At 47.8% G+C, this 27,845-nt stretch overlaps 1 protein-coding gene and 1 pseudogene across 2 annotated transcripts; one reads left to right on the forward strand and one right to left on the reverse strand.

The window, feature by feature from the left end:
- Window positions 1-500: 500 nt before the first annotated feature.
- Window positions 501-27,698, reverse strand: LOC144097821 (NADH-cytochrome b5 reductase 3-like). Its single transcript, XM_077630447.1, has 7 exons — window positions 27,338-27,698; window positions 27,064-27,139; window positions 18,712-18,963; window positions 12,227-12,548; window positions 8,390-8,605; window positions 2,322-2,587; window positions 501-714 (listed from the first exon to the last, which is right to left on the reverse strand). Exons 2-7 carry the CDS (start codon window positions 27,069-27,071, stop codon window positions 501-503), a joined length of 1,278 nt encoding a protein of 425 aa, XP_077486573.1. The 5' UTR covers window positions 27,072-27,139; window positions 27,338-27,698.
- LOC144096818 (NADH-cytochrome b5 reductase 1 pseudogene) lies at window positions 19,861-26,097 on the forward strand (annotated as a pseudogene). Its single transcript, XR_013306854.1, has 3 exons — window positions 19,861-20,103; window positions 22,659-22,924; window positions 25,816-26,097. The product of XR_013306854.1 is annotated as an NADH-cytochrome b5 reductase 1 pseudogene (transcript).
- Window positions 27,699-27,845: the final 147 nt, after the last annotated feature.

Below are 27,845 nucleotides of genomic sequence, written 5' to 3' on the forward strand. Positions count from 1 at the left end.
CAGAGTGTGATATTGTTCAAAGTGCATAGTGAGCTTGTAAAAAGTGAGCACCATATGGCAGGCTCGGAAACATTGAAACAGATCTCTTCCGAGTTCGGCGAGTAGTTTAAGTTCATGAGCGTTTATGCAAACGGTATTGCAAACGTTTATGCAAACGTTATTAAAAGCAGTAAGGAATGAGAGGAAAACTAGGCGTAAAAAGCTTTGTTTTATTCTATGGTGCGGCACTATGTTAGCGGGTCACTCACCACAACAATCTTAGCTTGATGTCTTCATCGACTTCCTGCTTAGTTTACTTGACTTATTCTGCTTGTCCAAACAGAGAACTAATGTGTTGCATCGCTAAGAGCCCTATCAGAAGGATACTGCTGCTCTAGCGACAATAGAATGGTTTCAGACAGAATGGAAGTTTCCGGAGTATATTTATGTTCATATGGAAATTAAAGGCTTTACATTCTACTTGCTGGCGAAGCGCAATTGAGAAATCAATGACGCAGCGCTTAGAATATCAGGATTTGTTGGCCGTGGTGGCCAATGTCGCTGAGCGCTGGCTTGCACACTTCGCTGAGGAAACTGGGGGGCCCACAGCACAGCACCAAGGTGCTCAGGTGCGGTGGCGGCAGGTGCGCCTTTAGGATCTCCTTCGTCAGGCGGCCCTGGAGGAAGTTATACGGAACTCCGCCGGCAGGCAGCTGACTCAGCACGTGCCAAATGCTGCGGCGTGAAACATTCGAGCTGACTGAGCGCTTAAGAACTTCTTTATGCACAATACCATCTCGAACATCATGCTTATAATCGGCAACACCAGCCCAGTTGCGTCACTGACTCTGTGCTACCGTCTGTTTTACAATTACCCACCTAATACGGGGTCTGTCGTTAGTCTATGGGGAGCTTCGGGATGTTATACCCATTATACCGTACCGTAGCGTACCGTACCACACCGTACCGTACAGTACCATACCATACCATGCCATGCCATACCATGCCATACCATACCATACCATACCATACCGTACCATACCATGCCGTACCATACCATACCATACCATACCATACAGTATACTCTATACGGTGCTGCGCGGTAACCTTGATTATCTGTAAGAGGAGCAAACGTGGGTGAAATAAGGCAGTGGTTTGAGGAAAAAGTCGGTTTCCTTGTGCGCACGTTGTAATGAGAAACTTTTTTTTTTGTGCGCTGTGAAATGATCACCTTACACCAACTCGCCGAGTCACTCAGGCTTCGGAAATTGTTTTCAGTTGTTGCTGTTCATCCACGCCTACGAAGGCCGAATATTTTGTAATTTCGCATGGTCTGCTTCTACTGGAGACTGAAGAGAATTTGAAGCCAGCGCTAAAGAAGCGTGGGACCCACGCGTGGCTCGTTGAATTTGCTTCACGTGGCCGAGTGGCATTGAAGACGCAATTAGGAACGCTTGTTTAGCCTGCTGTATTTGAGACGGTAGTGTAGATAGAGAACATTTATATTGGCTGGTGATTCGGTACGAAACGGCTGCCCTCATTCACCAGCCTAGGAATAAGCTCCATAATCAGCCTGCGAAGAGTGGAAATAAATGAGCTTGTAAAAGTGCTAAACACGCCAATACAGCTAAATGCAATTCAACATTTAGCTAATTAGATACCAGCCCTACCAGGCTTCAGAGGCAAATGCGCTGGAGAAAAGGAACTAAACAAAACAGCTATTTGATAAAAAAAAGGGTGGGGATATCGCTTTTAATGACTGCAAGATGCCAGTTCACTTGTTTAGAATGGTTGATATGGCTGGATCGCATTGTTGTACGAAAGAAAATTTTGGCAATGAGCAACTTTTTTCGTGCCGCCTTCTGTAATGCAAAAAAAAACAACCATGACAAAGAGCAGATTTACTAACTTTGACCGACGTCCTCAATCAATGAATTTTTTTGATACAAGGGCAGCTAACCCAAAAAGCGCCATGGCACAAGATGTTTTGCTTTATAAAATGGGCTCAGAGATCCATTTTTAAAGTTTTCCATTAGTGAAAATCAAAAAGGCATGTCTAGGAAAATCTTCTACTCATTGGAAAATCGATGGCTACCTAGCGGCACTGGGGATCTAAAACCACTAGACAACCGCTTCGGTCCATCTCCTCAATCTAGACCCTCGAAATGTGCTCCCGCTCCGGAGAATTCGGCTATTTCCGGAACCAGGTTAAGTTTCATTTAATGGCAGCGACTGCAGAAGGCGGTGTGCTGCAGCAAGCTGATGAACATTGTTCCTGGCCCTAAATTCTGCATTAATTGACGTTAGTTTCCTGCCAATCAGGGCTCGGTTTCCTTGCTCACCTAAATTTCTGGCCAAACCGCCGGGCGTAGTGGTCGAGCTCGTCCCTCGCGATGATGTCCTCCTCGCTGGAGTTGACGTCCACCAGCACGATGCTTGTCTCGTCGCGGGCGTCCACCACCATGTGGCGCAGCAGTTGCAGCATGGGCGTGATGCCACTTCCTGCCGCTATCATGCCCATCCGGGTGGCCAGCGGCAGGCGGTGGCCGTCGCGAAACACGAACTGGCCTCGGCCCGCGTAGAAGAAGCGCCCCTGGGGACCCTGCACCTGAAAGAAACCCCTTGATATTCGAAGTAGCGCCATTGCTTGAACTTGAACAGCACCGACTTTAGCACTTGCCCCTTGGCCGCCTGCCGGTCCTTTTTGTGAGCGATGAATGGCAGCCCCTAATTCATCCGAGGGACGGGAACAAGGTGCTCCCTTTGCTTTTGTGCGATTGCATTACAAGTCTTACCCGCCGCGGTGGCTCAGTGGTTAGGGCGCTCGACTACTGATACGGAGTTCCCGGGTTCGAACCCGACCGCGGCGGCTGCGTTTTTATGGAGGAAAAACGCTAAGGCGCCCGTGTGCTGTGCGATGTCAGTGCACGTTAAAGATCCCTAGGTGGTCGAAATTATTCCGGAGCCCTCCACTACGGCACCTCTTCTTTCTTCTTTCACTCCTTCCTTTACCCCTTCCCTTACGGCGCGGTTCAGGTGTCCAACGATATATGAGACAGATACTGCTCCATTTCCTTTCCCCAAAAAACCAATTATTATTATTATTATTATTATTACAAGTCTCGTCAGTAATAAAATTGGCTCACTGCCTGAAGGAATGTGGCATCGCCGTAGGTAATAATTGCCATTACCTGAAGGCCAGCGACATCACCAGACCAGACGTGACGTCATTTCCGGTAAAGGCACAAACAGCTTCTAACGCTACCGCATTGCCAGCACGTAATAAGTGCCCCTGTGATTTCTTCTTTTTGCTAGGAACCATTTGTACCTCGGTTGGCCGTACGCCTCTACTGCGGGCTGAGCTTCTGCGCCGTGCTCCGAATATTGTCGTCCGCCGCGCAGATCGAGTTTTACGTGAAACGCCGAGTTCCTCTCTCTATTTTGATTACAGCACGCACTGTAAGCGCTCAGCGTTATTTTCGCTGCTTGTACGGGGGGGGGGGGGAATCCGACTGTGCGGCGTGCTCGTGGCCGCCCTTGCCACCGGATACGGGCCGGTGTAGTTTCGGCTACTAGGCTTTGTTCCGGTGCAACGCCAGCGGTGGGGATGGGTTTGGCCGGGCCCGTCCTCTGGGGATGCAAAACCCCATGGGAGTGGCAGAGACTCCCAAGCGACTGTGTGGGCCAGTCACGCACGTGAGGTCCGATGCCCGTACGGAGGCATGCCTGGTTTCACAATCAGGTTGGACTCACGGAATTGGGCTCAAAAAGTGCTCGAAAATCAAAAGGCCTCTGCACGCGGGGGCGTGCGTGGCTACCGGCTGGCGCGTCGGTTTCTGGTCACGCAGAGGCCAGGTCCGCGCGGGGGTTTCCAGCAGAAGGGCTCCTTGGGAGCAATGTCCTCGGGGAAGCAGCCAGGGATGGCTGACCGCGGGGCCGTGAGGCTAGACCGCGGGACGCCGAGGTACGGGGGACCTTAGTACGACCGATGCGAAAACCGTCGACGTTGTGGAGTAGCGGTGGAGTAGGCCCGGGTTATCTCACCCTCAGCCAGGTTCTTGGCTTGTGGCCCGGTCAGCCCGGCCCTGAACACTCCCTCCTCAGTAGGTGTGGAGCAAGCCAGGTGAGGAAATAAGTGCAAGGTTGGTTGGTTGGAAGCACAGGTGGGTTCCCGGGAGTCTAATTCCATTGGCTGAATCCACCACACATACTTCCGGAGTCTGAAAAACCGCGAAAAACACTTGACGGTTAGTAGCTGGGCAGCGATTCGCAAGTCCGAACCGGACCCCTAAAAGTCGTGGAGGAGCCCGAGGCAGCTGCCCCGGATTAGGATTTCCTGTCTCCGAGTCGGAGCTATTGCGTCGTTGGGTGGTCGGGCATCCCGTGAGTGGAGCCGCACCGTTGGTCAACATCGACGCCCTCCCTGTCCCGGCCAGACAGGAGTCGAGCAATGATAAAATGAGGGTCAATGTCTCGCTGTCCCCGGTCCCATCCCATTACCCATAACCCTTCCATCAGTCCCATTCCCACAACCTACGTCCCACCCCCTCCGCTACGTCCAAGGGGAGATCAGGGGAGTCTTCCCGGGCCCGCTCCCCCGGCTGTGGGTCGCTTTGTAGCATTACCCCCCTCATTTTTTTATTTTCCCACCTGCGGGTGGCAAAAGCACAACATTGCCTTCGGGCCTTTTCATTTATATCACATTGGGTTAAGCCTGTTATACTTAGTGGCACAGGCAGGGGCCTATTGGTTTACATTCCTTTTCTCGGTGCCCCACCATACTTTTTGCTTCTACGGGTACAGCACTTTGAGTAAAAGGAGCGTGTGTTATATTCATACGAAGCTTTAAGAAACTCTGCACCTAGACACGCTGGCTAGGTGCAGATCATAAAGCACGCTTCGGCATCCAAAGGTACGTTTCCTAGCAAAATTTCATTGATATTTTATATTTATGTGCGGATATTCGGCTTGTGAGCTTGGGTATAAATGCAGCAAAACTTCATATTTCTGTTTTCCGCCTGGCAACATCGCCGCGGAACTCTGTAACTAGCTAACCGATCTTGAAAAGGATGCACACCCTCATGCGATTCGTATCCTTGAGGATTTTACCGCTCACCACGCCGCTTAGAGCTCATCTCAGCCTAATCAAAGTGGCAAACACTTATACGATGCTCTCGACAGAACTCTTCTTAACCTACGCAATGATTCTCATGTCGACCCCGATCGGTCTCCACCGTTCTGAAGGGAATACTACACCGGACCTCACATTCACATCTCCGCGCCTTCTTCGACGTTCGGAAGTACTTTCTCATTCGTGGGGAGAGATCACTTGCACGTTCCGCTCACTATCAATCGTAAATGCCTTCGCGTTCACACAACATGGTATTTTGTTAACTGGGACAAATTTCGGGCAAATAGCGTGGACCCCTTCTCGGATATTGACTCACTCCTGTCTGTCCTCCAAAAGCCTCGCGCTGAAGCTGTCGAATGTATCCCTTGTGACTACTTCACGGTTGACATGAATGCTCACCTGGCGAATCATTAGCGCCGCGGAGATCACCTAACGAACACTTTCGAAATCGCAGAAAGCGTCATAAAGATCTCGTCCTTCTCGGACCCGGACACACCAGCTTCAAATCAAAAGTGAGGCCTGGCACTGGACATGCGATCGCTTTGGGCAATTGCAAGGCCTGTCACTTCTTTGGCGCATCTTTCTTGAGCTAAATGGCATGTCTCGTGAGGCCCCATCTCTCACCGAGTTATTCCTCACCGGTGAGCCGGCCGATGTTGAAGATGAAGCTATACGCACCTTTTTCCCACCTGCCAGCCTAACCCAGCTACCCCCAGTTTCGCACTTACCTAATGAGCAACCCTGATCTAGACCTCGATATCCCGTTCACTAGGGGAGAACTTCAGGCCTCTGTTGGAAGAGGCCCCGCTCGAGCCCGGCAGGACCAATTAAGTTCGCAAATATTTCGCAATCTCTACTCTGTGGCCCACGACGCTCTTCTTGGCATCATTAATCCCTACTGGGAGAACAGAACGGTAACCGGCCAAGATCCCCGGCTTCCACGCAATCCACGCCCTACCGCCATCACTTCACATCTGTGTGAACTAATGAAACGTCTGCTACGTACCCGAACTGATCACTACCCCGAATACATCAATCCTGGCTTTCCTCACGTCCAAGCCGGCTTTCGCCCTAACTTCGGGACTCATGATTGCCGTGGAAGCTCTGTCTACTCCTCGTTACCCCTCCCATGGCTATGTGCCTTCCTAATCCAATAAAGGATTCTTACTCTGTACCACCACGCGAGGGAAGATATGGAACGCCTAAGCGTGATCAGTATTATTCTGTATCCGACTGTATATACATACAGCAGTTTACAACTACGAAGGGCGTCGAATGGCCGTCGCTGAAGTGCAGCACTGCGCAGCGCGGACTCGGGATGTACCGCAGGCGCCAATATGTTTCGTGTGCAGTGCGTCCGAGAAAATACGTCGGCGTAGCCATTTCGGGCCAGTTGTGGTTAGCTACAAGAGAAATAAGCAACGTGATGGCTGAAAATGTGCGTGGTAAACAACTGCGTGTTCGTGAGACCGGAAGCATAGGAAATAGTACCAGGCGTTTCTGTGCGAATGACCATTCAGAAAAACAATATTATGGAGTACTGTGATTTCTCCACGATATGATTTGTTGTGAAGCTGGCAGTACGTGTCCGTTCACAGTCGCGAAACCAGTCGGCTCCGTAAATCAGTAAGTCAGGCGGTTGAATCAAATATTTTGCTGCGCCAACGCATACCGCGCATTCATACTGAGCTTTTTGCGTCCGCCTGCTGGCTATTTACTGCGAAAGGCGGAACGGCGCTTTGGAGCAATGCGCTGGAGGGCCGGCGATGGCGATGTGACTACGTGAACATATATGGCAGCACCCACCCTCTCTCGCGCTGTAAACTGCCTACAGAAGAGATAAATAAGCGGGAAAGCAGGCGCGCTCACTGGTGGCAGCCGATACGTAGGGTTGCCGGGCGTGCCTTGTTATCATCCATGGCCACCCTTTTATATCATATGCGCTTTTTGTGCGAATACCGCGAGAAGGGCAGAATGCGCCAAGAAAAGACGAAGCAGGTCCGACAGTGGCGCGCAACATCTCGTCGGCTTTCGCTCAATTAAGGGCTATGTAAGGCTTGGCCACTTCGGTAAACGACCTCATACCACACAAGGCGAGCGGTGCACTGATGGGTTGTCAACAGCAGCTGTCCTGCGGTTGAAACACACGACTCTAGCGAAAGGCTGTCGCCGGTCAGCGCATAAAAAACAGGGTTCCTGACCTGACAAAAACAAGGCGCCGTGGACGCAGAAATCACGATATCTGCGGGTTCAGAGTGTACGTATGGCGGATATTTGCGTCATAATTAAAACCTGCCATCGATAGCGTGACGCTCTAGGCTTTAACGTACACTCATAACGCCCCATTCATCACGATGTGAACGATGCTGGCATTGTTTCCGAACCGAAGCAGGAAAGGGCAGTGTCGCGAAACCGTGCCAACAAGCGTCAAAACTTGGCCAGCCCTATGGCGACTCGCTTATATCACGTAATCAGCGCACCCCGGAAGATCGCGCTGCGGTTGTCGCGACAGCGTTAAAGGCCCCGTTCTCCAGAAAAGCCTCTGTCGGCGTCCTCAGCGTCGGCGCTGTGAGCGAAAAATCACTGGCATGACTCTAGCGCATACTTTCTTTCAAGAGAGCAGCTTAGGAGGCAGGTGGGCCACCTAGGTCACGTGACCCTGAAGCGTCATCACAAACTGCCCACCTGATAGTCAGCAAACTGTCCTCCGCGGCAGGTGGCAAATAAATTATTGATTCGTCGCTAGGGAAAAGCAACCTGAGTTGCAGAAGGCCCACCACTGGGAGCATCTGCCATAGCAAAACACTGGCGCATCGTTTAACCGCTGCACCATTGTGCCATGAGGGGTGTGAGGAGTCGCAGAGATCTATGAAAGTCAAGTAGGGAATGGCATTCCACATACATGGTAACTAACCGTTTACGCTATGGCGTCAAACCGTTAAGACGAGCCTTAAGCGTCCCCTCTAACTTTATTACCACTCCACTTACTGCGAACATCTGGACGTAACGAACGAACGGTGCGTGAAAGTCACATTCGTTATAAGAGGCCTAGATTGTGAACTATATAGCGCAAAGTTTAACAAAAAAAAACTCGTTTACGCTCACCGAAGTTCTGTCCGGGCTCTCCAGAAAAAAGATTGTGTTGTAGGTCGCACTTATCTGATTTGCACTGTGCCATCTCGTGTTGAAATTTTAGGTATTTGAATTAAAGTGATAGTACATATGCCTTGTTTTCCTGTTCGAAATAAACGTGAACAGTTGTAAGTTTGAAAAGATCACCTCGATGCTGTCTCCTGGTGCCAGAGAATCCAGGTACTGGGACATCAGTCCGCCGTTGGGAAAAACGCTGGAGCAGCCGGCTCTGTACACTTTGACCACCAGATCGAAGCAGCCGCGTTGGTCGGCGATGCTCACAGGCGTGTAGGGTCGTGCCACCACGCGCTTGTCGATGTGTGCCGACAGTAAGACGTGCTGGCCGGGATTGATGCCGAGTTTCTGCTCAAGCAAGACGAAGAACAGATGGCTGCTGTCATGACTAGTCCGAGCAAGGCACAAATAAATTAAACGTTACTCTGACCTTTCTGAGGTCATGAGGAGCGCTGTTGACTCACAGGCGCTTAATTTTGTATACGGCATGTCCTGGCGCTTGACATTGTGTGTGATGGGAGTGAAATGCATTCGAGATGTTGTAATGGTGTGAAAAACGCCCCGTGTTGAGAGTCGACGTCAAGAAATTGCAAATGATAGAAATTAATTCAGAGTTTTCAATAGCAGCAACATTTTCTCGGCCCTTCTTTCAATTTGATCGCTGCTTTCCTCAAGGCGCGGTTCCTATGGTCACGGTCACCAAGAAATTTGCTGCGGTTCTCTCATGTGATCAGACAGTTTTCTCCTTACTTGCTTTAGGGGACGCCACCGAGAACCACCTGTCTCGTTTTTTTTTCTTCAGGGAAACAAATTGACAAAGCGGAATTTTAAACCTCCAAATGAAAACCAACGCAGGACCGACAATGGTAGAGAAGCTTTGGTTGGCGAGGTGCGAGAAAATGAAGAGACTGGCAGTATCGGACAAAAGTGCGCCAGCATCACTTGAACTTTCGTTAGGTCACTAGTAGAGTTGCTGAGCACAGTGCCAGTTAAACGCGAGGGTATACATAGAGCCAGTCTCTGCTTGATTAGCGCGCAGTCAGGAGCTCTGCATGGGCTCGAGAAGGCCCGGGTTTCGCACCGCACATAAAGGGTCTATGTCCGACTTCTGATTCTTTATCGCAGAGTAAACTGCTATATCAAAGTAGGTTAGGATCGGCAGCTGGTCGAGATGGACGATGAGAGAGAGGTGGTTATATCGTAGTTTTCAGTTACTGCAGAGCAGTAGCGAAAGACCACTCTCTCAGGTTCTAAAGGGCCAAACACAGCAGCGGGATGCACTACTGCGGGGTTCCGATAGTGGGCCTTGTCATGCCCGACACACGGTTCATTCGCCTAATAAAGTACAGAGCACCGCAGGCTCGGGCTCTTTCAGATACCAGCGAGCACACGCCATCGGTTTTACCAAAATGCATTTCCCAGCTACTCGGTTTTATGTTACTGCTGGCACCTAGGCATTTCAAGCGTCATAAAAACAGCTGGAGGTTGACTCTCATTCGAGTGCTCGGCGGGCAGCCGTTTGTTTGAAGGCCGTTTTAGATTGTGCCTTCAACTTTTGAAAACACATCTGTACGTGATGAGAAATACCGCTGGGAAAGAGCGTATTGATTTAGGCGACTTCGTGCATCTTAACGCATACTACGCCATAAACTTTTTCCCCTCTATACTGCAACGTAACCAGTGCGACCATCATTTCAATCCCAGAAATCGGGTTCATTGAAAAAAAGAAACAAATGTTATTGCTAAGGATGCGAGAAGCCTCTAAATTTTGCACATCGTGGGCCTTATAGGTTATTTTAATTAAGGATCTAGAGCCAGCACAATGTAGTTATCACGCATGCGTGTTTTCATGTGGTGCTTGAAACTTCGCAGCGACTAGCAAACGAGGACACCCTTGAAAACAATCGGGAGAGCACGCTCCATATTCCGTTTCGTGCTCACCAAACCGAATTTCTTCAAGTGTTATTGCGATTTAAGTGCCTTCCCCGACAGCTTGTTTACTTGTGTATTTGGAGCCGACTTGCACACAGTGAGCAGTTTACACTTCTTGCGCCGCTGTGGGTAGGGACCCATGCAGAAGCTGGGCCTGGCATCACGCTCAGCTTGGCGGGCTGGTATAGACTCCGTAGAGCGATAGTTTCGCAAGCCGGGGATTCGACCGCGTTCAAGATTTCAGCCTCAAGCTCGGGACGGGCTTATGCCTTAAAGTGCGGCGCGTACAGTGCTCTAGCGTGCACCACCGTTGGTAAAATGTAACAAAAGAGGATTTTTTCTTCTTGCTGCAGAACTACGGCATTCTACAACTTAGATGCTCTGTCGAAGTGTGGATGACAGCAGTTGGTACGGAAGTGAAATGCACCTCCTGCTTTTTTGGGTTAAACCAAAAAGATACCACTCCCGCCTAGTATTGACAAAATGCGCTCTATTCTCTTTCGTAGGAGCACAGTAAACGTTTAAGACATGACTGAATGAACATGCCGGCAAAAGTAAAGGGCTTAAGAGGACACTGAGTACACAGTGAAATTGGCCTTTATCGACCGGGTATCGCATTTTAATTATATAATGTCCAGTCTCACCGAACACACAGCTTCTATGAGCTGTCTAGATGATTATAAGACGAAATACCAGCACCGCCATCTTAGGCCGATCCTGCGAGTGAAATGCGTGCGTCAGCGCCGCTTTTCGGGCGCGCATTTCAGCTGCTATGCTGCCCCGCTCCTCACTTCAAAAAGAAGAAATCCACTGTTTCCAGTAAGCACGTCGCGAATTTGAAGCGAGTGGTGGCAAAGATTTGCAAAACCAATTTTTCTCGCCGATAATTGCCTCTCTTGCTGTCAGATAAGCGACAGCATAAGCACCAAGAGGTCGATAAGTAATTTTTGCTCTGAACAATAACTGAATAAAGCTCCCGTCAGTGTCCCTTTAAGCAATTCTGTTCTTCGTTTTGTGTCCAGCCTGGTTGCGAGAGCAGAACGATGTCGATGATCTAACATTCTCAAACACTTGCTAAAATGGTTCTTGATTGAACGCTCCAGAAAAATCGTCTGCAAACTCTCCGCCGCTGCTCAAAAGCGTTTTTGTGCGCGGTTTAAGAGTAGTAGAGCTTTTATTTAGAACCTTTTTTGTAATGCCAGTGCAGCGAGCCATAGTACTGTTGTGGGCAGTAGTGGCGTGTACACTGCTCGTACCAAAGGGGATTGAACAGCTCAGTATTCTCATTCGATGCACTGGCAAGCCTGGCGACAGGTTTTGTTGCTAAACACGCATTTGAATTGCAAAGAACCAATCACGAATATCAGAGCATTGTTCTTTGTCTTTATGATGAAATGTGATTAAAATTTTTCAACACCCGCTTTGGACTGATGTTATCACGCTGTAGTGCGGAGAGGTGGGCTCCCAAGATCCACTTCGAGTGGCACCAGAAGCTTGCTTTTTAAACTGAGGGCCTCAACATCTCTGTCACAGCAGCAACAGGAAGCGGAGCTATCAGAGAAAAAATATCATCGTAATCCACCCGGCGACAGCCCTTTTCTCTACTTCACATAATCGGTTTTATTTTGTTCTTTCGGGGAGGCAGTTTGCATGGAGTGTCGGCTTGAAATTACTTTGTAACAAAATATTCCGGGGCATACTACTGGTCATCAGCAAGCCCCTTCGAGCGAATTATGGAAGTTCTGTTACCTGTGAAACTGCATCAGCAAGACCTTCTCGCATTGCCAAGTGAGTAGTTTTGTGGGCAGAGAGGAGAAAAATAGCGCAGCGAGATATTTGATGCACTCAATCTTTGATAAACTTAAAGTACCTCCACATAGGAGCACATTATTAACAACATCCTGTGGTAAAACGCACTATATCCTCGAAGACTCAGGCACAGAGCGGCGAGCAAATATGAACATGTCCCCTGGTGCCTTGCCCGCTCGTCCGTTTGTAAAAGTGGGCCCGCAACACCTGTACCTAGCAGCCACCCACCTGTCTTCGGCTTTTCAGGGCGAATCGCAAAAGGAGGACGTTGTGCGTGAGCGAATGCCGCTGCTGAAGCACCACTTTGTACTTGGCGTTCCGGTTGGAAAGCAGAACACTGGCGGCCAGCATCAGCTTCAGTCGGCGAGACAAGAGCACCACCAGGGCCAAGGCGCCGCAGGCTGCAGCCACGCTGACAAACGCAAACAGCAGAGGCCGCCGAGGCACTGGTAGCTGCGAGAAATGCATGGCCTCAGACAAGAACACTTCTTCTTCCTTTTCTTCCTCTTTGCTTGCACGATTCTTGCGGAACGTTATTTTTTGTCGCTGCCTGTAATTCCGTTCTCTCAACAGCGCAGAAATCCGACTTCAGGTTGTGTCTCCCCCGACACACAGCTTTCTAAATAGCGATATTGGCTCCAAAATGTCTTCATATCTATCATAAAATGTAACACCCGCCAAAGGAAGATCGTAAAAAATTTCTGCACGCCTAAACCTGAGTGCAAAATATATGAACCGAAAAATGATTTTCAGCAAGGGGATTCCCGCCGAAGTCTTGCATATTCTTACGCACTCAAAAAGTAGCGTCACCGAGTGCGCTACGGAAGCTCTGGGAATGAAGGGCGCTAATTGTACTCATATCTGTTCTCATAAAAGTTCGTCTATTTGGCGCTTGGTGTCGCTGTTCAACAGCAAGTTAAACTGATTGCTTGCGGAAGTATAAAGGAAAAAAATTCTGTCACCACTCCATTCCGAAGGTGACGCTCCTAACTTCCACCCATCCATCCTGACCCTTTGCCACCCCTTGGTAGCGGCACCGCTACAAAGGGTATGACTACATGTATCTATTCACCTAACTATCTGACTGGCCCGTACATCATCCCTATCACGATGCTTAGGGCCATACACTTTGAAACAGGTTGCCAGTATGCATTGTGCACAGGTCAAATGCGAAAACATTAACCTCTGATCTAGTTTGTTAAAGTAAATGCGACGTAGGTGTGTCTGAAATGTCACGTTCTAAGTTACTTATATTGGTTTTACAGACAATGAATGCGGCAGCAGGCGCTCTACCCTCCCATGTACTTGGCTGCAGCTGGCGTGCATTATTTTCGTCATTTTCACGTGGCGGCACTGCCACGAAACTGCTATTCCTCTTTCATCACCACACCCCCATTGTAATCCTCCTACTGCTATAGTCGGATACAACTCAAGAACAAGGCGGCTTTTCCCCAAGAAAGGACATTCTCCCAGAAAATAGGGTTGGCTAATTATCATGAGCCTGCTAGCGTGACAATCTAGGGATGCAGGGCCGGTAATCCAGGGACATTGCAGGGCCGATGAAAGAGGGCAGCTCCTCCTTCCATAGTCAGGGATAGTCCCCTGCCTGCATTATCGCGCTGCCCTTTGTATTCACACTCTAGTAGGCTCATAACAGGCGGCCGATGCAAGTGGCTGGGAGTTCTTTCATGGCGAAAAGCCGCTTGCATCCTACTATAGTGTTCGAAAAGGGGATATCTCTGTCTCCAGTTTGGCGCCCGCTGCCCGTTGCCTGTACCCTCTATTCTTCCCTCTACCACATACATTTCCGTCTCCTCTGAAGTGTCAAAAGGAGAGGATTTTCCTTTGTCCACATTGCCACCTGCCTCTGTGGCAGTTGGCAGCTGGCTGGTCGACATCACCAGGACACAACAAATTTTCCGCTAGTGGCCCACCTAGTGTTAGCGCACTCCATCTGCCAATCGTGGCACCTGGCAGCGGTAGGTGAAGGCTTCACCGCTAAATAGGACGCCTTTTTCGCTAGCGAATCATGCAGTGATTGCGCACTGAAAGGAGAAACGATAACATTCACTTGAGGTAGAGGGCAGGGGCTTGCCTCTGACTGGCATATGCGCACTGCGGGCCAACGGGCTAACGGGCCAACGGGCATACCTTGCGCCTCCAACTGGTGTGGACACATATCGCAGTCCATTAGTAAAACACGCAGTGCGCCGACTTGCTGCGATGCATGAATCAAACACAGGCGGGGAGTGCCAGTTTAGTAGAGGCTTCTTTGGCCTCTAAGCAGGACCAGCCCACATATCCTTGTATAGCCTCCTACGCAAACATGCCATGGCATCCGAGCCCAATGCGTTTAACTTCGCGCTCTGTTCAATTAGCGCAGTAGCTGCACCTATCAACCAATTGACGCAGCAGAGAATAGCGATTAACTGAAGAATGGCCGGAAGATGATCTCCAGAGGCTCAGGGAAAGATATATATAGAAAATGGTCGTCTTTTGAAGCGCGGGAACACAGAGAAAAGTACTGTTTGATGGTACAAGGAAAAATTAACCAGAGAAAATGGGCAACCAATGAATTGAGGTCCTGTTACAGCAGAACCGCGGACCCGCTGTCGAGGAAAAGGATTACAAAGTTTGCAAGAGACTTCGCAGGAAACAACACGGAAAAATAATTTATCACGAACATGAAGATGAAACTCTGCGACATGGACTTTCCTTGCCATTAGATAAAAATTGCTAGCTGGAGACAAAAAATGGGAACAAAAGAACCACTGCGTGTGTACGGAGTTTGAAGGAGCTAAGTATGCAAGTAAGTGCTCAAAGATGATTCAAGAGGGAGTGCCTCTCTATCTGATGCTAGATCATATTGACTTGAAACCACTGATTTAAACTTCTTTTTGGGCGAGTTGGTGCATATGAATGGTTCTAAATCAAAAAGGTACTCCGGCAAGTTCAGGCCTTCATGTGCTGTAATCTCCACCCCCTCCATCGAGTTCTCCCAGCAATATGCGAGGATGCATGTCCATGGTGTGGTGGCATCCCTACTTTCACCCATATCACATGGCATCTCCTCATCAACCCAACCGCCTTAAGTCGTTTGATGCTGCCTTGGTCAGCGGAAGATGATGCCGACGAATCTCTCTCTGGAAGAGCAGGAGGCGCTGCTCACCATCACCAAGATGTCAGCACAAGCCGCTGGAGCCAGCACTAACGGCCGTACCCGCAACAGCACCAACCTCCTCCTCTGCCCATGAATTTTTATTCATTCATTCAAGTGGCCTGTGTCTGTTTGCGCAAAAACTCTTCGCAAGATCGGCTTAGAACCAGGGAATTTAGAAATAAGCATCAGCAGTGAGATGATACTTGTGCAGCATGTGGAAGCAGCTAGGAAACATTAACATGTTCTGCTAGTCTATGAATCGCAACAGCAATTTTCAACCAATTTTGCAAGCGTAAGAGTAAAATATTTGATTTTTTTTGTAAATTTTTAGTGAGATGAACTTTTGCACTGCTCTGAGAAATTCGAATGGCTGTCAAATGACCGTGAAATTTTTTTCGCCAAAGTTGTTATCGGTAATTATTTTAGCCGGTTCATTAAACCGCCATAAATGTTATCGAAAAGCTCGATGGGGGACGAGCGCAAACTCTGGTACATTTGGCATGGAATCACCCTTGAAATGTGTTAGGCTCTACATGAGCCTACTTTTGCGTAATAGCATGCATACTGATAGGTACTCTATCGGAGCGAATGTCGTCGCCGGGCCATCGAGACCGCAGTCGGAGCGGCTGCAGTTCGCTTCGTGGCTCTGTCACCACCGGCGCCGACCGGCTGCCAAGTTTCATTTTTGCTCGCACGCTCCGCCGGGACGCAGGTAGCGAGAGAGAAATTTGCATAGACACGTTTCCTCTCATTATGCAAGGTTTTCTTCTCCTTGCGTGAATGTTCCTAACTACGCACCTGGGGACATAATGCACCCCCTCTTTGCTATGTCCCGTCAGACGTGCGGTCCCATCTTTCATTTCCGATGTCGCATAGCCTCCTTTGATGGAGCGTCGTTCGATCCTGATTGCTAGTCTTACATTTGTCAACAAACAGGGCAACACGTAGTCGATAGAGGCGCATTAAGAAAGCGGGCGCATCTAGGCAGATTGTTTGAGTCGGCGCTGCTTATCTTACCCCTTCGAGCGCTGCCTCTAACGTCATCTATGCTATCCGGGGAATCTGCGTGCCTCTGTGCACCGACGTTCTCGCACACTTTGATCCAATACCAAATGAAAGCTATTGTGTTGGATATAGCGCTGAAGAAAGGGGGGGGGGCGCAAACGGTGTTCATTGACTTCCCTATACCTGGACGAAAAATATGTGAGCACTTTTGAACGCAGAATGATTGCTTGCTTCGCAGAGAAAAGAATATTTTAAGAGGTACTTGCGAAGAACAATAAACTGTCTGGACGCACGAAGAGGGAAATATATCGCGCCGGTTTGATGGGGCCCTTCTTGTTTCTGGAAGAAAATGAGCAGCATTCAAGATGCTTTCCTTTTTTTTACCGTATAGTACGCTGTTTCATTTTTAACATGACGTTAGAGGCGCAGCTCTGAGCAGTGGCACCGGCACAATCACAGTGAAGTTTTGGCAGCGTTGTTTGCCCGTAACACACCCCCGTTTAAATTCTAGAGAAAGCATAAAATATTGGTGGTGAGTAAGTTTTCTCGACTGAACACGCTCATCTTTTTATCCTTTGAGCACTGTTATTGAACAGGACTTCCCTGTTTTACCTTGGCCTGCGCAGCGAGCTTCTATCGTACGCAGCAACAAAAAGGAGGAAGTAGCGGTGATGGTAATGAGGAAGAATTCACCGGTGTTGCGCTCCCGCGTGCTTTTTCTTTTCATAAACTGCGTTCAGGTGAATAGCCACCCGATTCTTGGCCGATCCCCCAGTGTGTGTATGTGCCATCTTTTGATAGGCAAACAACAACAACAAGAAAGAAAAGAAGGCGAAGTCAACAGAGTCCATTTCATTAGTCCACCACTCTAACGAGATTCCACAAGTGCAATCCGTCAAATATCTAGGTGTTAATTATCACCCCGCATTAGATTCGAGCCTTCATTCAAGAACAATGTGTTTAAAGGAGAACGCATTCTAGGCCGGCTGACACGAATTGCCAGTAAAAACTATGGGATGCGCCGCGACACATTATTGTTGCTATACAAAGCCTATGTAAAACCTGTACTTGAATTTGGTTGCATTCTGTTTTCTGGTAGTGGAAACTACAAGATTCAACCTTTAATCATACTGGAAAGGCGCGCTCTACGTCTCTGCCTTGGTCTCTAGAAATTAGTTTCAAACGTCCTGCTTTATCTAGAAGCCAGTATCCCTGATATAAATTCCCGCTTTCACCAGGCTTTGTGAGGTATTAATGACGTGGTTGCGGTGCAGTATTCCAGTTTTTTTCCAGTAGGTTGATGACATGCCGGCAGCAGTGGAATTCTACTTTGACCACATCTTCCCACCTCGTGCGAAACGCATGCCCGCAAACATTATAAACGGTCTTCTTTCTGATCACACAGAGGAATTCCGCCATATTACTGTCAGGAGTCTATATTGCTAAGTTATCAGCCACTTCGTCAGCCTTCGTCAGCTGCCAAAAAGCTGCAGTTGGCATCTTTTCGCAGGATTTGGCATGGAGCTAATTTGTCCGCATCCCAGATTATATTCCCACAATCTTTGTGGAATTTTCGGCTCTTGAAATGGCCCTCCACAAAATTCAATGTCATCTGTGACACGCTATCATCCTCGCTGGTTGTTTGTCAGTTTTAGGCTGCGTTGAAACTTCAGAAAATTTTTTTTGAGAGGTTTCATGCGATTTTTTGTCCCATTCACTTCGAAGGAGGTCCGTTTTTTTCTGGGTTCCTGGCCATGCAGGTATTCATTCAAACGAAGTGACTGATTACTTAGCAATATAGGCTCTTGACGGGTCAATAACACATCCTGTCCCTAATTTCAGTCTGCTGGCGATTTCAAGTTTTGAGCGGTTGCAACAGAAATCTGCCAGGTTACGCGATTTCTTACTAAACGCCAGTAATTATCAGCACTTAGCATATAACTTAAACGTCTGTTCGTGTAAAACCAGGCTGTGTGAGATATCAATGACGCGGTTGCGGTGCAGGATTCCCAGTTTGAATTTATATCAATTCAAATGTGGGTGGACACCGACAAGCCTATGCGACTCATGCGGGGAAGTTTAATCTGTAGACCATTTTCTCCTCTACTGTCCACAGTTCGCACTTCAGACAAAGATTTACCTGGAGGTCCCTCTCTCCAGGTTATGTCTCCCGTTATCTCTTTCAGTGTTATTATCGTTCGGTGCGAGCACCAAAGGATTAGCGTTGGGTTCAATTTGTGGAATTCTCCAAGATTACTTATTTGAAACTGGTAGGTCGATTTGCTAACTCTTTTAAAATTCTTCCAGCTCTTCTTTTTTCACCAAAATGCTGTTTGTTATTTTACTTTAAACATTCTTCTGTCGTTTTTCCTTCATGGATTTCTCAAAATTGACGCTTGGCACGAATATTCTGTCTTAGTCTCCAATGGATATTCCCTTGTTTATGCTACTACACTTTGTCCAATCCCCCCCCCCCTCCCTTGTGGGTATGTGTCATGTCTTAAGAGGAAGAAGAAGAAGAAGAACAGGGTCCATTGTGGGTATGCACCATTTGTTCCTCGAAGTAACAGCAGCCCCACAAACGACGATGTCCATGTCGGGGCTGAATATACGGCGGCCGCCATTCCTGGCAGCCTTTGTCGCCATCACGGCCGGCATCTTGGCGGCAGTCATCGTGGCTCGCAAGATGCGCAGAATGCGTGCCCCGGACGTGCTGCTCGCTGACCCAGCCTGCGCGTACACCGTTGCCCTCAAACGCCGCGAGTCTCTCAGCCGCAACGTGATGCTGCTCCGCTTCACTCTGCAACACCCGCGGCAGGTCAGCACCGAGATTGCTAAATGTCAAAAAGCTGCGGGTTTTGGACGCCGTTAATTGTACAGCGTCATTTGATTTATTCACACGAGTTGCAAAGTAATGCTGCAAAATCCGCAACGAAATAATACCTCAGCCGTCTCGAGCACAACCGTCTGGCCTCCTTGCGCGTGACTCAGAAAGGTCCGCTTCATTATCTGCTCGGCAATTCTGTGAACTCGGCTGCAGACATGCTGGAGGGTGGTTTATTGAACCGAAATTTAAAAATCCAAGAATTTCCATAAGGGAATTGACGCATATAAACCCACAAGACTAACAACTACCTGCCTATAAAAGCCAGTGGATTGAACAATGACACAATAAAGAAGTTTAAGATGCAAGCGAACTGGAAAAGCAAATATTCTCGATACACACGAACGCAGGAGAGTGGCACAAATGAGGCACGGTCAAGCACTTAGGAGTAATTTTTACAACGTGCAACCACCGATGTTCGAATTAGTTTTCAGGAACGACACCCTGTGCATGTATATGTCCCTTTTACATCCTGAGGCGCAGGTTGTTGGGGAAATGTGTTTTTAAAAAAACTCAGGGGTGGCACACACGCTAAAGCTACAAATATTTAACATCAGCACTACAGTTCACATCATGTTAGGTCCATTCAAATGAAGGACCATGGCTGTACCGCTGTAATTATGAACTCATGTCCACTACGAACAAGCAGCATGGTGGTGCGGCGATTATATTGCAATCCGTTCCGCAGCTGGCACAGATGAGGGTTAATTAGAGGGATGTGGGCAAGGCATTTGTCCTGTAGGGGACGTAGCTAGGCAGTTGTGGATGATGATAATGTCATTGCCCATGTATTAAATAACTCTTGGTGTCTCAATGATTTCTCTGATGTGGGCGTCGCAGAAGCTGGGTGTGCGAGTCGGCGAGCACATTATTGTGCGTATCAAAGTCGGCGACAGCCTCCTGGAGCGGCCCTACACGCCAGTGAGCCGCTGCGACAAGCTCGGTAGTTTTGAAATCATCGTAAAGATCTACAAGGAAGGCGTGAGTCCGGAGTATCCCAAGGGCGGCCTCATGTCACAGTTCCTGGACATCCTCCAGCCGGGAGACAAAGTTCAGGCAGGTATCATTTCATAGCTTGTCGCAAAAGGAAATGTTTATAACTTGATTGGACTATATTTGAATGTGCCACTTATACTGATCTCAGTTATTGCTCCTAAAGGCAACGAACTCGCCTTTCAATTGCTGCGTTTTTATGGAGAATAAACGCTAAGGCGCCCGTGTGCTGTGCGATGTCAGTGGACGTTAAAGATCCCCAGGTGGTCGAAATTATTCCGCAGCCCTCCACTACGGCACCACTTTCTTCCTTTCTTCTTTCACTCCCTCCTTTATCCCTTCCTTTACGGCGCGGTTCAGGTGTCCAATGATATACAAGACATATACTGCGCCATTTCCGTTCCCCAAAAAACCAATTATTATTATTATTATTATTAATATTATTGCTGTGACATTTAGTGCAGATTCCTACGCTGGAGGCACTTACAGTAGAAGGTATAATTTCCTGTACTCTCGTTTGAATATCCGCCTGAAGAACATGAATGAACGGTGCACGTCTCCTTCCCAAAGCGGTATTATTGATAAGTATGGAAGCTCAATAAAAGAGGCCACAAGGACTCCTCCGGGACCTTGCAGGCTCTCTTGGTGGAGGCATTCAAGCGCTTTGATCTTTACCTCCAATATTCTGCGCATTACTGCCTGTTGCCTGTGCAGAAGAATCGCTATTTAGTAGCGCTCAAAGGCGTTCTGCAGTATATATTTACAATAACTTAAACTAATTGTGTGTAGTATAAACGCACTGAAAGAATTGCAGAGTGGTAAGGTAAAAAAATTTGTAAGGTAAAAAAAAATTCTTTTATCTCATACAGAACCAGCTAAAACTTGCGATATTTCGTGTGCTGCACTTTGGGCACATATGTAGAAAGCTTGGCTGAAAAATTTACATTACCGCATATACTGCGCAGGTAACTTTGCCTTCAGGACTGACTGCACAAAAGAAATCTACGCAGGTGTGCAAGGAAGTTTGCGTACAGTCGCGCTCAGTGTCAGCGGCAACGCGTCACCGGTTGTCACACATGGATTAACGCTTTACAGGTTCTGAATGTGGCGGAATGTACAACCGCAAAAATTCATGAGCTGGGCAGGAAAGTAACTGACTTTCTAAAACAACTAAATGCAGATGTCAAGCAGTACACCTGCTCGTATTGCAACGTGCAAATAATTCTGCCTCATCCTGCCACCTGCATATTATATGACCGACAATGTAAAATATGTGGTCGTGGAAACATGAGCAGCCTTGTCTGGAGCACTCGTAGAATGTGCTGAAGAATTAACAGAGAGAAATATTAGTGTAGCTGCTCTTATATTTGCACGGCGCTTGTGCTAATGCCGTTTGTATTGTGTGCTGTTGTAGTGGAGCACAAGCGCTGTGTGCAAAAACCAGCCGCTGCTTTAAACTATCCTTTTCTGTCTTCAGGTAGGAACTGCCTCAAAGCTCTGTAAAAGCCTGATTCTATAAGTGTACATGACGTTAAAACTTCGCAATAATTTTTTTCCAGGATGTCGAGTTCGCATTGATGATTTTAGGCAACGGGCTCGCAACAACTTGGACTATTGTGGCTTTTGGCCTTCAGTCAGATATGTGTAGATGGGCGTAAGCTATGCATGGGCTGAAAGAACACGTAGAAATAGCTTATGGGTTCCCGACCTTAAGCTTGTCTTTCAGTCTTGGTTAGAACCCTACGCAAATAGGTCAGAGCGACGGAAAGCAGTGGTAAGTAACACGCATGGAAGTAATGAAGGCCACATTCTCAAACATCTCCTCCGCAGCTTGCTTTTCCCATCACTCACACATTTTTTTCTCTATTGTAAATTACGAAGTATGAAATTATCTTTGGAGGTCTGACAGAAGCAGTGTACTGCTGGAGGAGGCCAGCCCACTCTGAATATACATTTACGGCCGCGAAGTATTTCAGATACGTTTCTCTAAATGACCTGTGGAACAAAACAATAGGGCTGACTGAAAAATCAGTTTTGCACAAATTACCTGTGCCCCGCCACGGTGGCTCAGTGGTTAGGGCGCTCGACTACTGATCCGGAGTTCCCGGGTTCGAACCCGACCGCGGCGGCTGCGTTTTTATGGAGGAAAAACGCTAAGGCGCCCGTGTGCTGTGCGATGTCAGTGCACGTCAAAGATCCCCAGGTGGTCGAAATTATTCCGGAGCCCTCCACTACGGCACCTTTCTCTTCCTTCCTTCTTTCACTCCCTCCTTTACCCTTCCCTTACGGCGTGGTTCAAGTGTCCAACGATATATGAGACAGATACTGCGCCATTCCCTTTCCCCCAAAACCAATTATTATTATTAATTACCTGTGCTCTGCGTACAGACTATAAGGTAAACATTTCACTTTGCTAATTTTTATATATGGTAAAGCCCAGCGAACGCCAAGAAAACACCGCATAGACGCATAGAGGAGCTTGTACCTAAAGCATAAGTTCCTACAGCCATGCGAGTATTTTTTCGCCATTAAAGTAAACATTGTTGGGCGCAAAATCGCGGAGATACTTTGCCCGAAGCCATGGATAACTTGAGACGTGCTACTGCTCTCCACTACAGATACGCGGTCCCCGGCGAAAATTCGTGTACGTAGGCCACGGCACCTTCGTCACGGCCGATGGGGAGCGCCTGCCTCCCGTTACAAAGCTGGGCCTGATCGCGGCCGGAAGCGGCGTCACGCCCATGCTGCAGCTGCTGCGCAACGTGTTCGCTGACGACGGCGACGAGACGCGCTTCCGCATGATCGACGTCAACCACAGCGAGCAGGACATCATCGCGCGCCGCGAGTTGGACCAGTACGCCAGGCTGCACTCCTCGTGTTTCAGGTCGGCTCGACGTTCCTTTATTGATACATGCAATGTAGGAAGGGCGCGCTAATACAGTTAAAGAGATATTTGGGCTTGGTGTTGGTTGCTGAATAGCCATGACGTAGCGACTAGAGCAATGACGTGTGACAGCGCAAGACCTCAAATCTGTTGTATGAAGAGTTTTCTTGCGTGGCTTTGGAGTTTCTCGCGCTAGTTGCCATGCCGGCAATGGAGACGTCAGTTGTCGAACTTGCGACATATGCCGTAAATGTGCTCCTCTCTTTTCGTCCGTGAAGACATGACAATGCTCTTGAAATACCAGTTAAAAAAATTAAGTCTTTTATTTTTTGGGGGGTAATAACCACGAAGCATTCTTCTACCTCTTGCACAGAAAAATATGACTCTAGCTAGTGCCCTTGAAAAGTTGCAGGCTATATCGAAACTTGCACCCTGCTAAATGAAACAAAGATTAAAACAAAGAAAAAGGCAAGCTGCTGCACACGCGCGAAAAGGCGACCTGGGTAACGCTCAAGGTGAACCTTCCTATAGGTATGGATCGTTTTAGCGCTCTGGGACTTTTCTTTCTTGTGTCTACAGAAATTTGAGTACATTGAATTTGTAATCTCATTATTTTTCGCAATACAATTTTCTTCTTTTCTGTGTTAAGTCAACATAGATAGGGTTATACTAACTTCAAAATTTTTTTTCTTGAGCCTTGGTACACTTATGTATTGAAAAGCAAGGCATACAGTGAACTACGATTATTGAGACCTATTACCAATTTTTCACGTTGGGGCGGCTTTCTGAACATCCGTGCATTTGGAAAGCGAATATTAGTGTATATTTGCAGTTAGATAATTCTCGGCGAACTCATTACACACTCTTTGTTCTAGTGCATTGCGCAGCTAATATATAGACCTGAATAAATCCTAAAACATGGTGGTGTGCATTAGATTGTTTGCAAGTTATCACTGTTGGCGTGAGAGGCGAGTTTACCGCTTTCAAAAGAAGATATTAAGATCAAAAAATGAAAAAAATATTTTTGCTTAATTGTAAAAAAAATATTTTTGCTTAATTGTACCTGTTTATAATATTAACACACTATATTTAACAATTCAGAACAGTAAAAGATATTTCACTCGCTCAGAAAAACATTTTCACTTCAAGTGTGCTGTCATACCTTAAACACCGCAGACTCGTTCACATAATGACATATAGGCAGGGGCGTCTGTGCGCTGTTCCTGCCGCGTCGCACCATGAAAGCCTTCATATTTTAAATAAATTGAAATAGGCCGCAAAAGGCCTTCGACAACTTCCTTGCGGTCACGAGAATTGCCCTCGAGCTGAAGGGCCCGTTAGGAACGCTGCCGTCCAGTGATGCTTGCTCTCTTAAATGCCAAACAAGAGAAGTAGGGGAATTCTTTGCATGATGTCCCGCTTCTTCCATTCCATACACTCGAATCAGGCAATCCGTGTTGACTATTTGTTCTGCTGGGAGCATCGGACCGCTTACCAAGGGCTGGGCAGGGCCGTTGTTCATGCCACCATTCTGTCTTGAGTGGCGACGCTGAGAAAAACGTGCGCTGTACACAGCGATAACTTGCTTTGGTACGCAGCGGGAGCTATGGAGGCGATACACGACCTCTCTTCCGCGCAGCTAAATATAAACCCCGCTTGGAGATACCAGTTTCCTCTGAAAACGTAGTATACGTTTAATGGTCGCTATTCAAGCATATTTCCAATACGACTACGAACTTTCAACATTGAAAGTAAAAATAAGCATAGCATGACATAGAAAAACTTCGCTCAGTTTAGATCAAGTGTCAGAAGGGCGGACTTGCACTAGCGTCCTTGTCAGAGGGCCGAGACCTGATGGTTTTGAAGGCTTGTCTGATGCTGGGTCCTGGATCCTGGGTCCTACGAAGCCAGGTCCTGGCTTCGTAGCAAAGTCTCCAGTGACTCCTTACTATCCACTGAAGTGGTGGATTGGGAGCATGCCGGCATCATATGGCGTAGGGTCGCTGATTCAGCAGAGGCCTTACATTTGCCGTCGTTTAAGCCCGGAAGCAGCCTGCTCAGTGCGGCTGGGTTCGGAAAGGTGGCCACCTGCAAATGCCTCCATGCTGCTTCACCCTTATTGCTAAGTTTCCTGTGTGGTCCTGGATATTCCCGTCTGCTAAGGCTGTAGAACTGTGTGATATCTCGAAAAGCGTATAGTCGCAAAAAAGTTTCCTTGATTGCAGCAAATGTCAACTTAGAAGAAGCTTCCGTAGCAATGGTGAGAAGGTAGTGTGAAGAGTGCAACGGCATCCGGCGGCCAAGCGCGCCGTCGTTCGACGGAGCTATTTGGCGGAGTGGCACAGTTACAGACGCTCCGCCCCTGTAGCCTACCTTTCACTGCAAAAAAAAAAAAAAACGCTATCGCCCAATATAGTACTAGCGCTAACCACCTACCCTTATACCCACAAGGCCGGCAGCCGCATTGTCAGGCTCCCTTCATAGATTTACTATTTACGTTTGTCTGTTGTGAAGTCATCAAGACACGACAGAGGAACTGGTACAAAGGTAAAAAGGGTTAATTTTGCGTCTAATACGAAGAAATCGTGCAACTAGTTTAGGATGTTTACAGCGATGCTGTCTAAACGTCGCAAGAACGGCAGAAAATGCCACAGTGAGGCTCGGTAAAACAGAGCAACTTTTCAGCCACCGCCAGGGGCGGGAATGCAACATTCTTTCCGTTAGAAAACAGTACCAGGAGCAATGGGGGTGGTGGTTTTCTGTAGCTCTTCTGATGAACTAACAGTGAGGCCATGTAAGAAATAATAACGCAATAGCAACGCTTACAACTGGTTAAACCATTGTTTTCCCGCAGTATACATCCCGTACCATTCTGCAATGTTCATGTGCAGGATCTGCCACGTGTTGAGCGAATTACCTTCACTACAGTGGTCGCCGGGCTTCATTCAAGGACCACTGAATCGCCACATCATCGCAGCGCACCTTTCTGCGCCCAGCTCGGACGCTATGGTGCTATGCTGTGGTCCTCCAATGCTTATGGAAGAAGTCTGCAAGCCGGCGCTCTTGGATATTGGTTACAAGCCTAAACAAGTTCTTTTCTATTGAAAGCGCCCCACTAGTTGAGAAGACTGCTAACATGTTGCAGGCTAAATCGAAATGATGGACGGCGCATAGCAGCAACATTGCACATTGCACAATTTGCCTAATTCATTGTGTATATTTATGTGACTTGCTATTTATGTTACCCGATATGTCAATGCACCAGGGTGAGCGCTGTAGCTATGGTGTATAAATAAATATAAATATATATAAATAAAATACACACCTTCTGCTCACAAAATTGTTTACAAAGCAGCGAAGGTCCGCTTTTTAATAACATGGGTGCTTCTAGGCGTTTTATGTAGTTACAGGATCCATTTTTTTTCGTTCTTGATTACCAGTGTTAATCTTAACCGGTGGTATAGTAGTTAAAGGGACATAAAAGCGTTCACGAATAAACCAAGATCGTTTTTTAAGATGGCGCATTATGAGAGCACTTTTTCTCTTAGTCCAAATAGCTCTGACGGGGATTAGCACTTCCAAAGAAAAAGTGCACGGGTGATCGTACAATGTGATGCGACAGATGCGTGAGCAGTATTGGTCGTAAATATAGCTTCCACAGCGATTGCCTTCCAACTGCGACTTTTAAATTGATTTCACTGTAGTTTTTTTATTGTTGTGCTTTGTGGAATTCCGGTGGATCGTTGGATGGTGGGTGGAGGCCTTCTTGAGGATATGGGTGGGCGGTAAGTGAGGGTTCTGATGGGTTAAGGTGGGTTGTTTGTGGGTTCGGGCTCAGCTTGCGACCAGGTGGGACCTCGATTGGCCACGATCCGCAAGGGATGTTGGGGGTGAGGGAAGAAGACTCACTCGTAAAAACTTTATTATCGTTTCACCTCACTGCGCCCTATTCTCTTCCTCATCCTTCCACATTTCACCCTATCGCAGCGCCCGCTAGGAGTTTCAGATGGGTCAACCCCAGTTCGATTACGCGACCTTAACAAGATGCATTCACAAACGCGTCTGTTATTCAGCCCACCTCGACATCTGTACTTTTGGCCAGAAGAGTCGACCAAGAATTTCAGTAACGACGTACTCACATTCTCATTGACGGTCACCATGATGTCGAGGTGAACTCCGTAATGCACCAAACGCTGCCAATGGCTCCGAGTTTCACTGCAACCACAGTGAAGGTCATAATAATGAAAGTTACGGTGCGCCCTAGTCACGTCTTATCATGAACATCACTGATTGCGTCTAAATGACTGCAGTCCTTTGCGTGATAACACGGCTATATTGCTTAGGCATGCTGGTCAGTTTGCTCGCTAGCTTCTAAATCCCCAGTATCAAAAACAACGCCGACTAGCCTCGCACCTTGTTGTCCCTTGTACATTCTGGAAATGTCCGCATGTTGAAATCATCCTCAATCCATCTTTACCCGAATCACTCGCCAAAACTGCACCTTTATAGTCTCTGCATCAAATGCACATCGCCGTCCACATCGTCCAGAAAGCTGGTACGTGAGAGCTATCCTGGACTCTCATCACTTGCGTCAGATAAAATAGATTTTTTCGCTCTCTTATTCTGCTGTCTCTATAAAAAGAAAAGGAAAAGCAAATTAAGCTGCTCTGCGTTCTATTTCCCAATCACGAAGGCAACGCAGAGCGCTCCGTGTATGTCGGCGAGCATAGGCGCCAGTTAATTTAAATCATCCCTGCCGGTTATTGATCGCCTGACCGCAAAGTTTCGCAAGTGTTGTATATTCCATGCTCAGGCATTAAATATGGCGAAAGCTTTCGCCAGTGCGAAGAGGCTTTTGTCTTGCAACGAGCCGTTAAATGTATATTTGAACAAATGGGTCATTAAAATCTACCCGTTTCTT

This window comes from Amblyomma americanum, chromosome 7, assembly GCF_052857255.1.
Source record: "Amblyomma americanum isolate KBUSLIRL-KWMA chromosome 7, ASM5285725v1, whole genome shotgun sequence".
NCBI classification, from domain to species: Eukaryota; Metazoa; Arthropoda; class Arachnida; order Ixodida; family Ixodidae; genus Amblyomma; species Amblyomma americanum.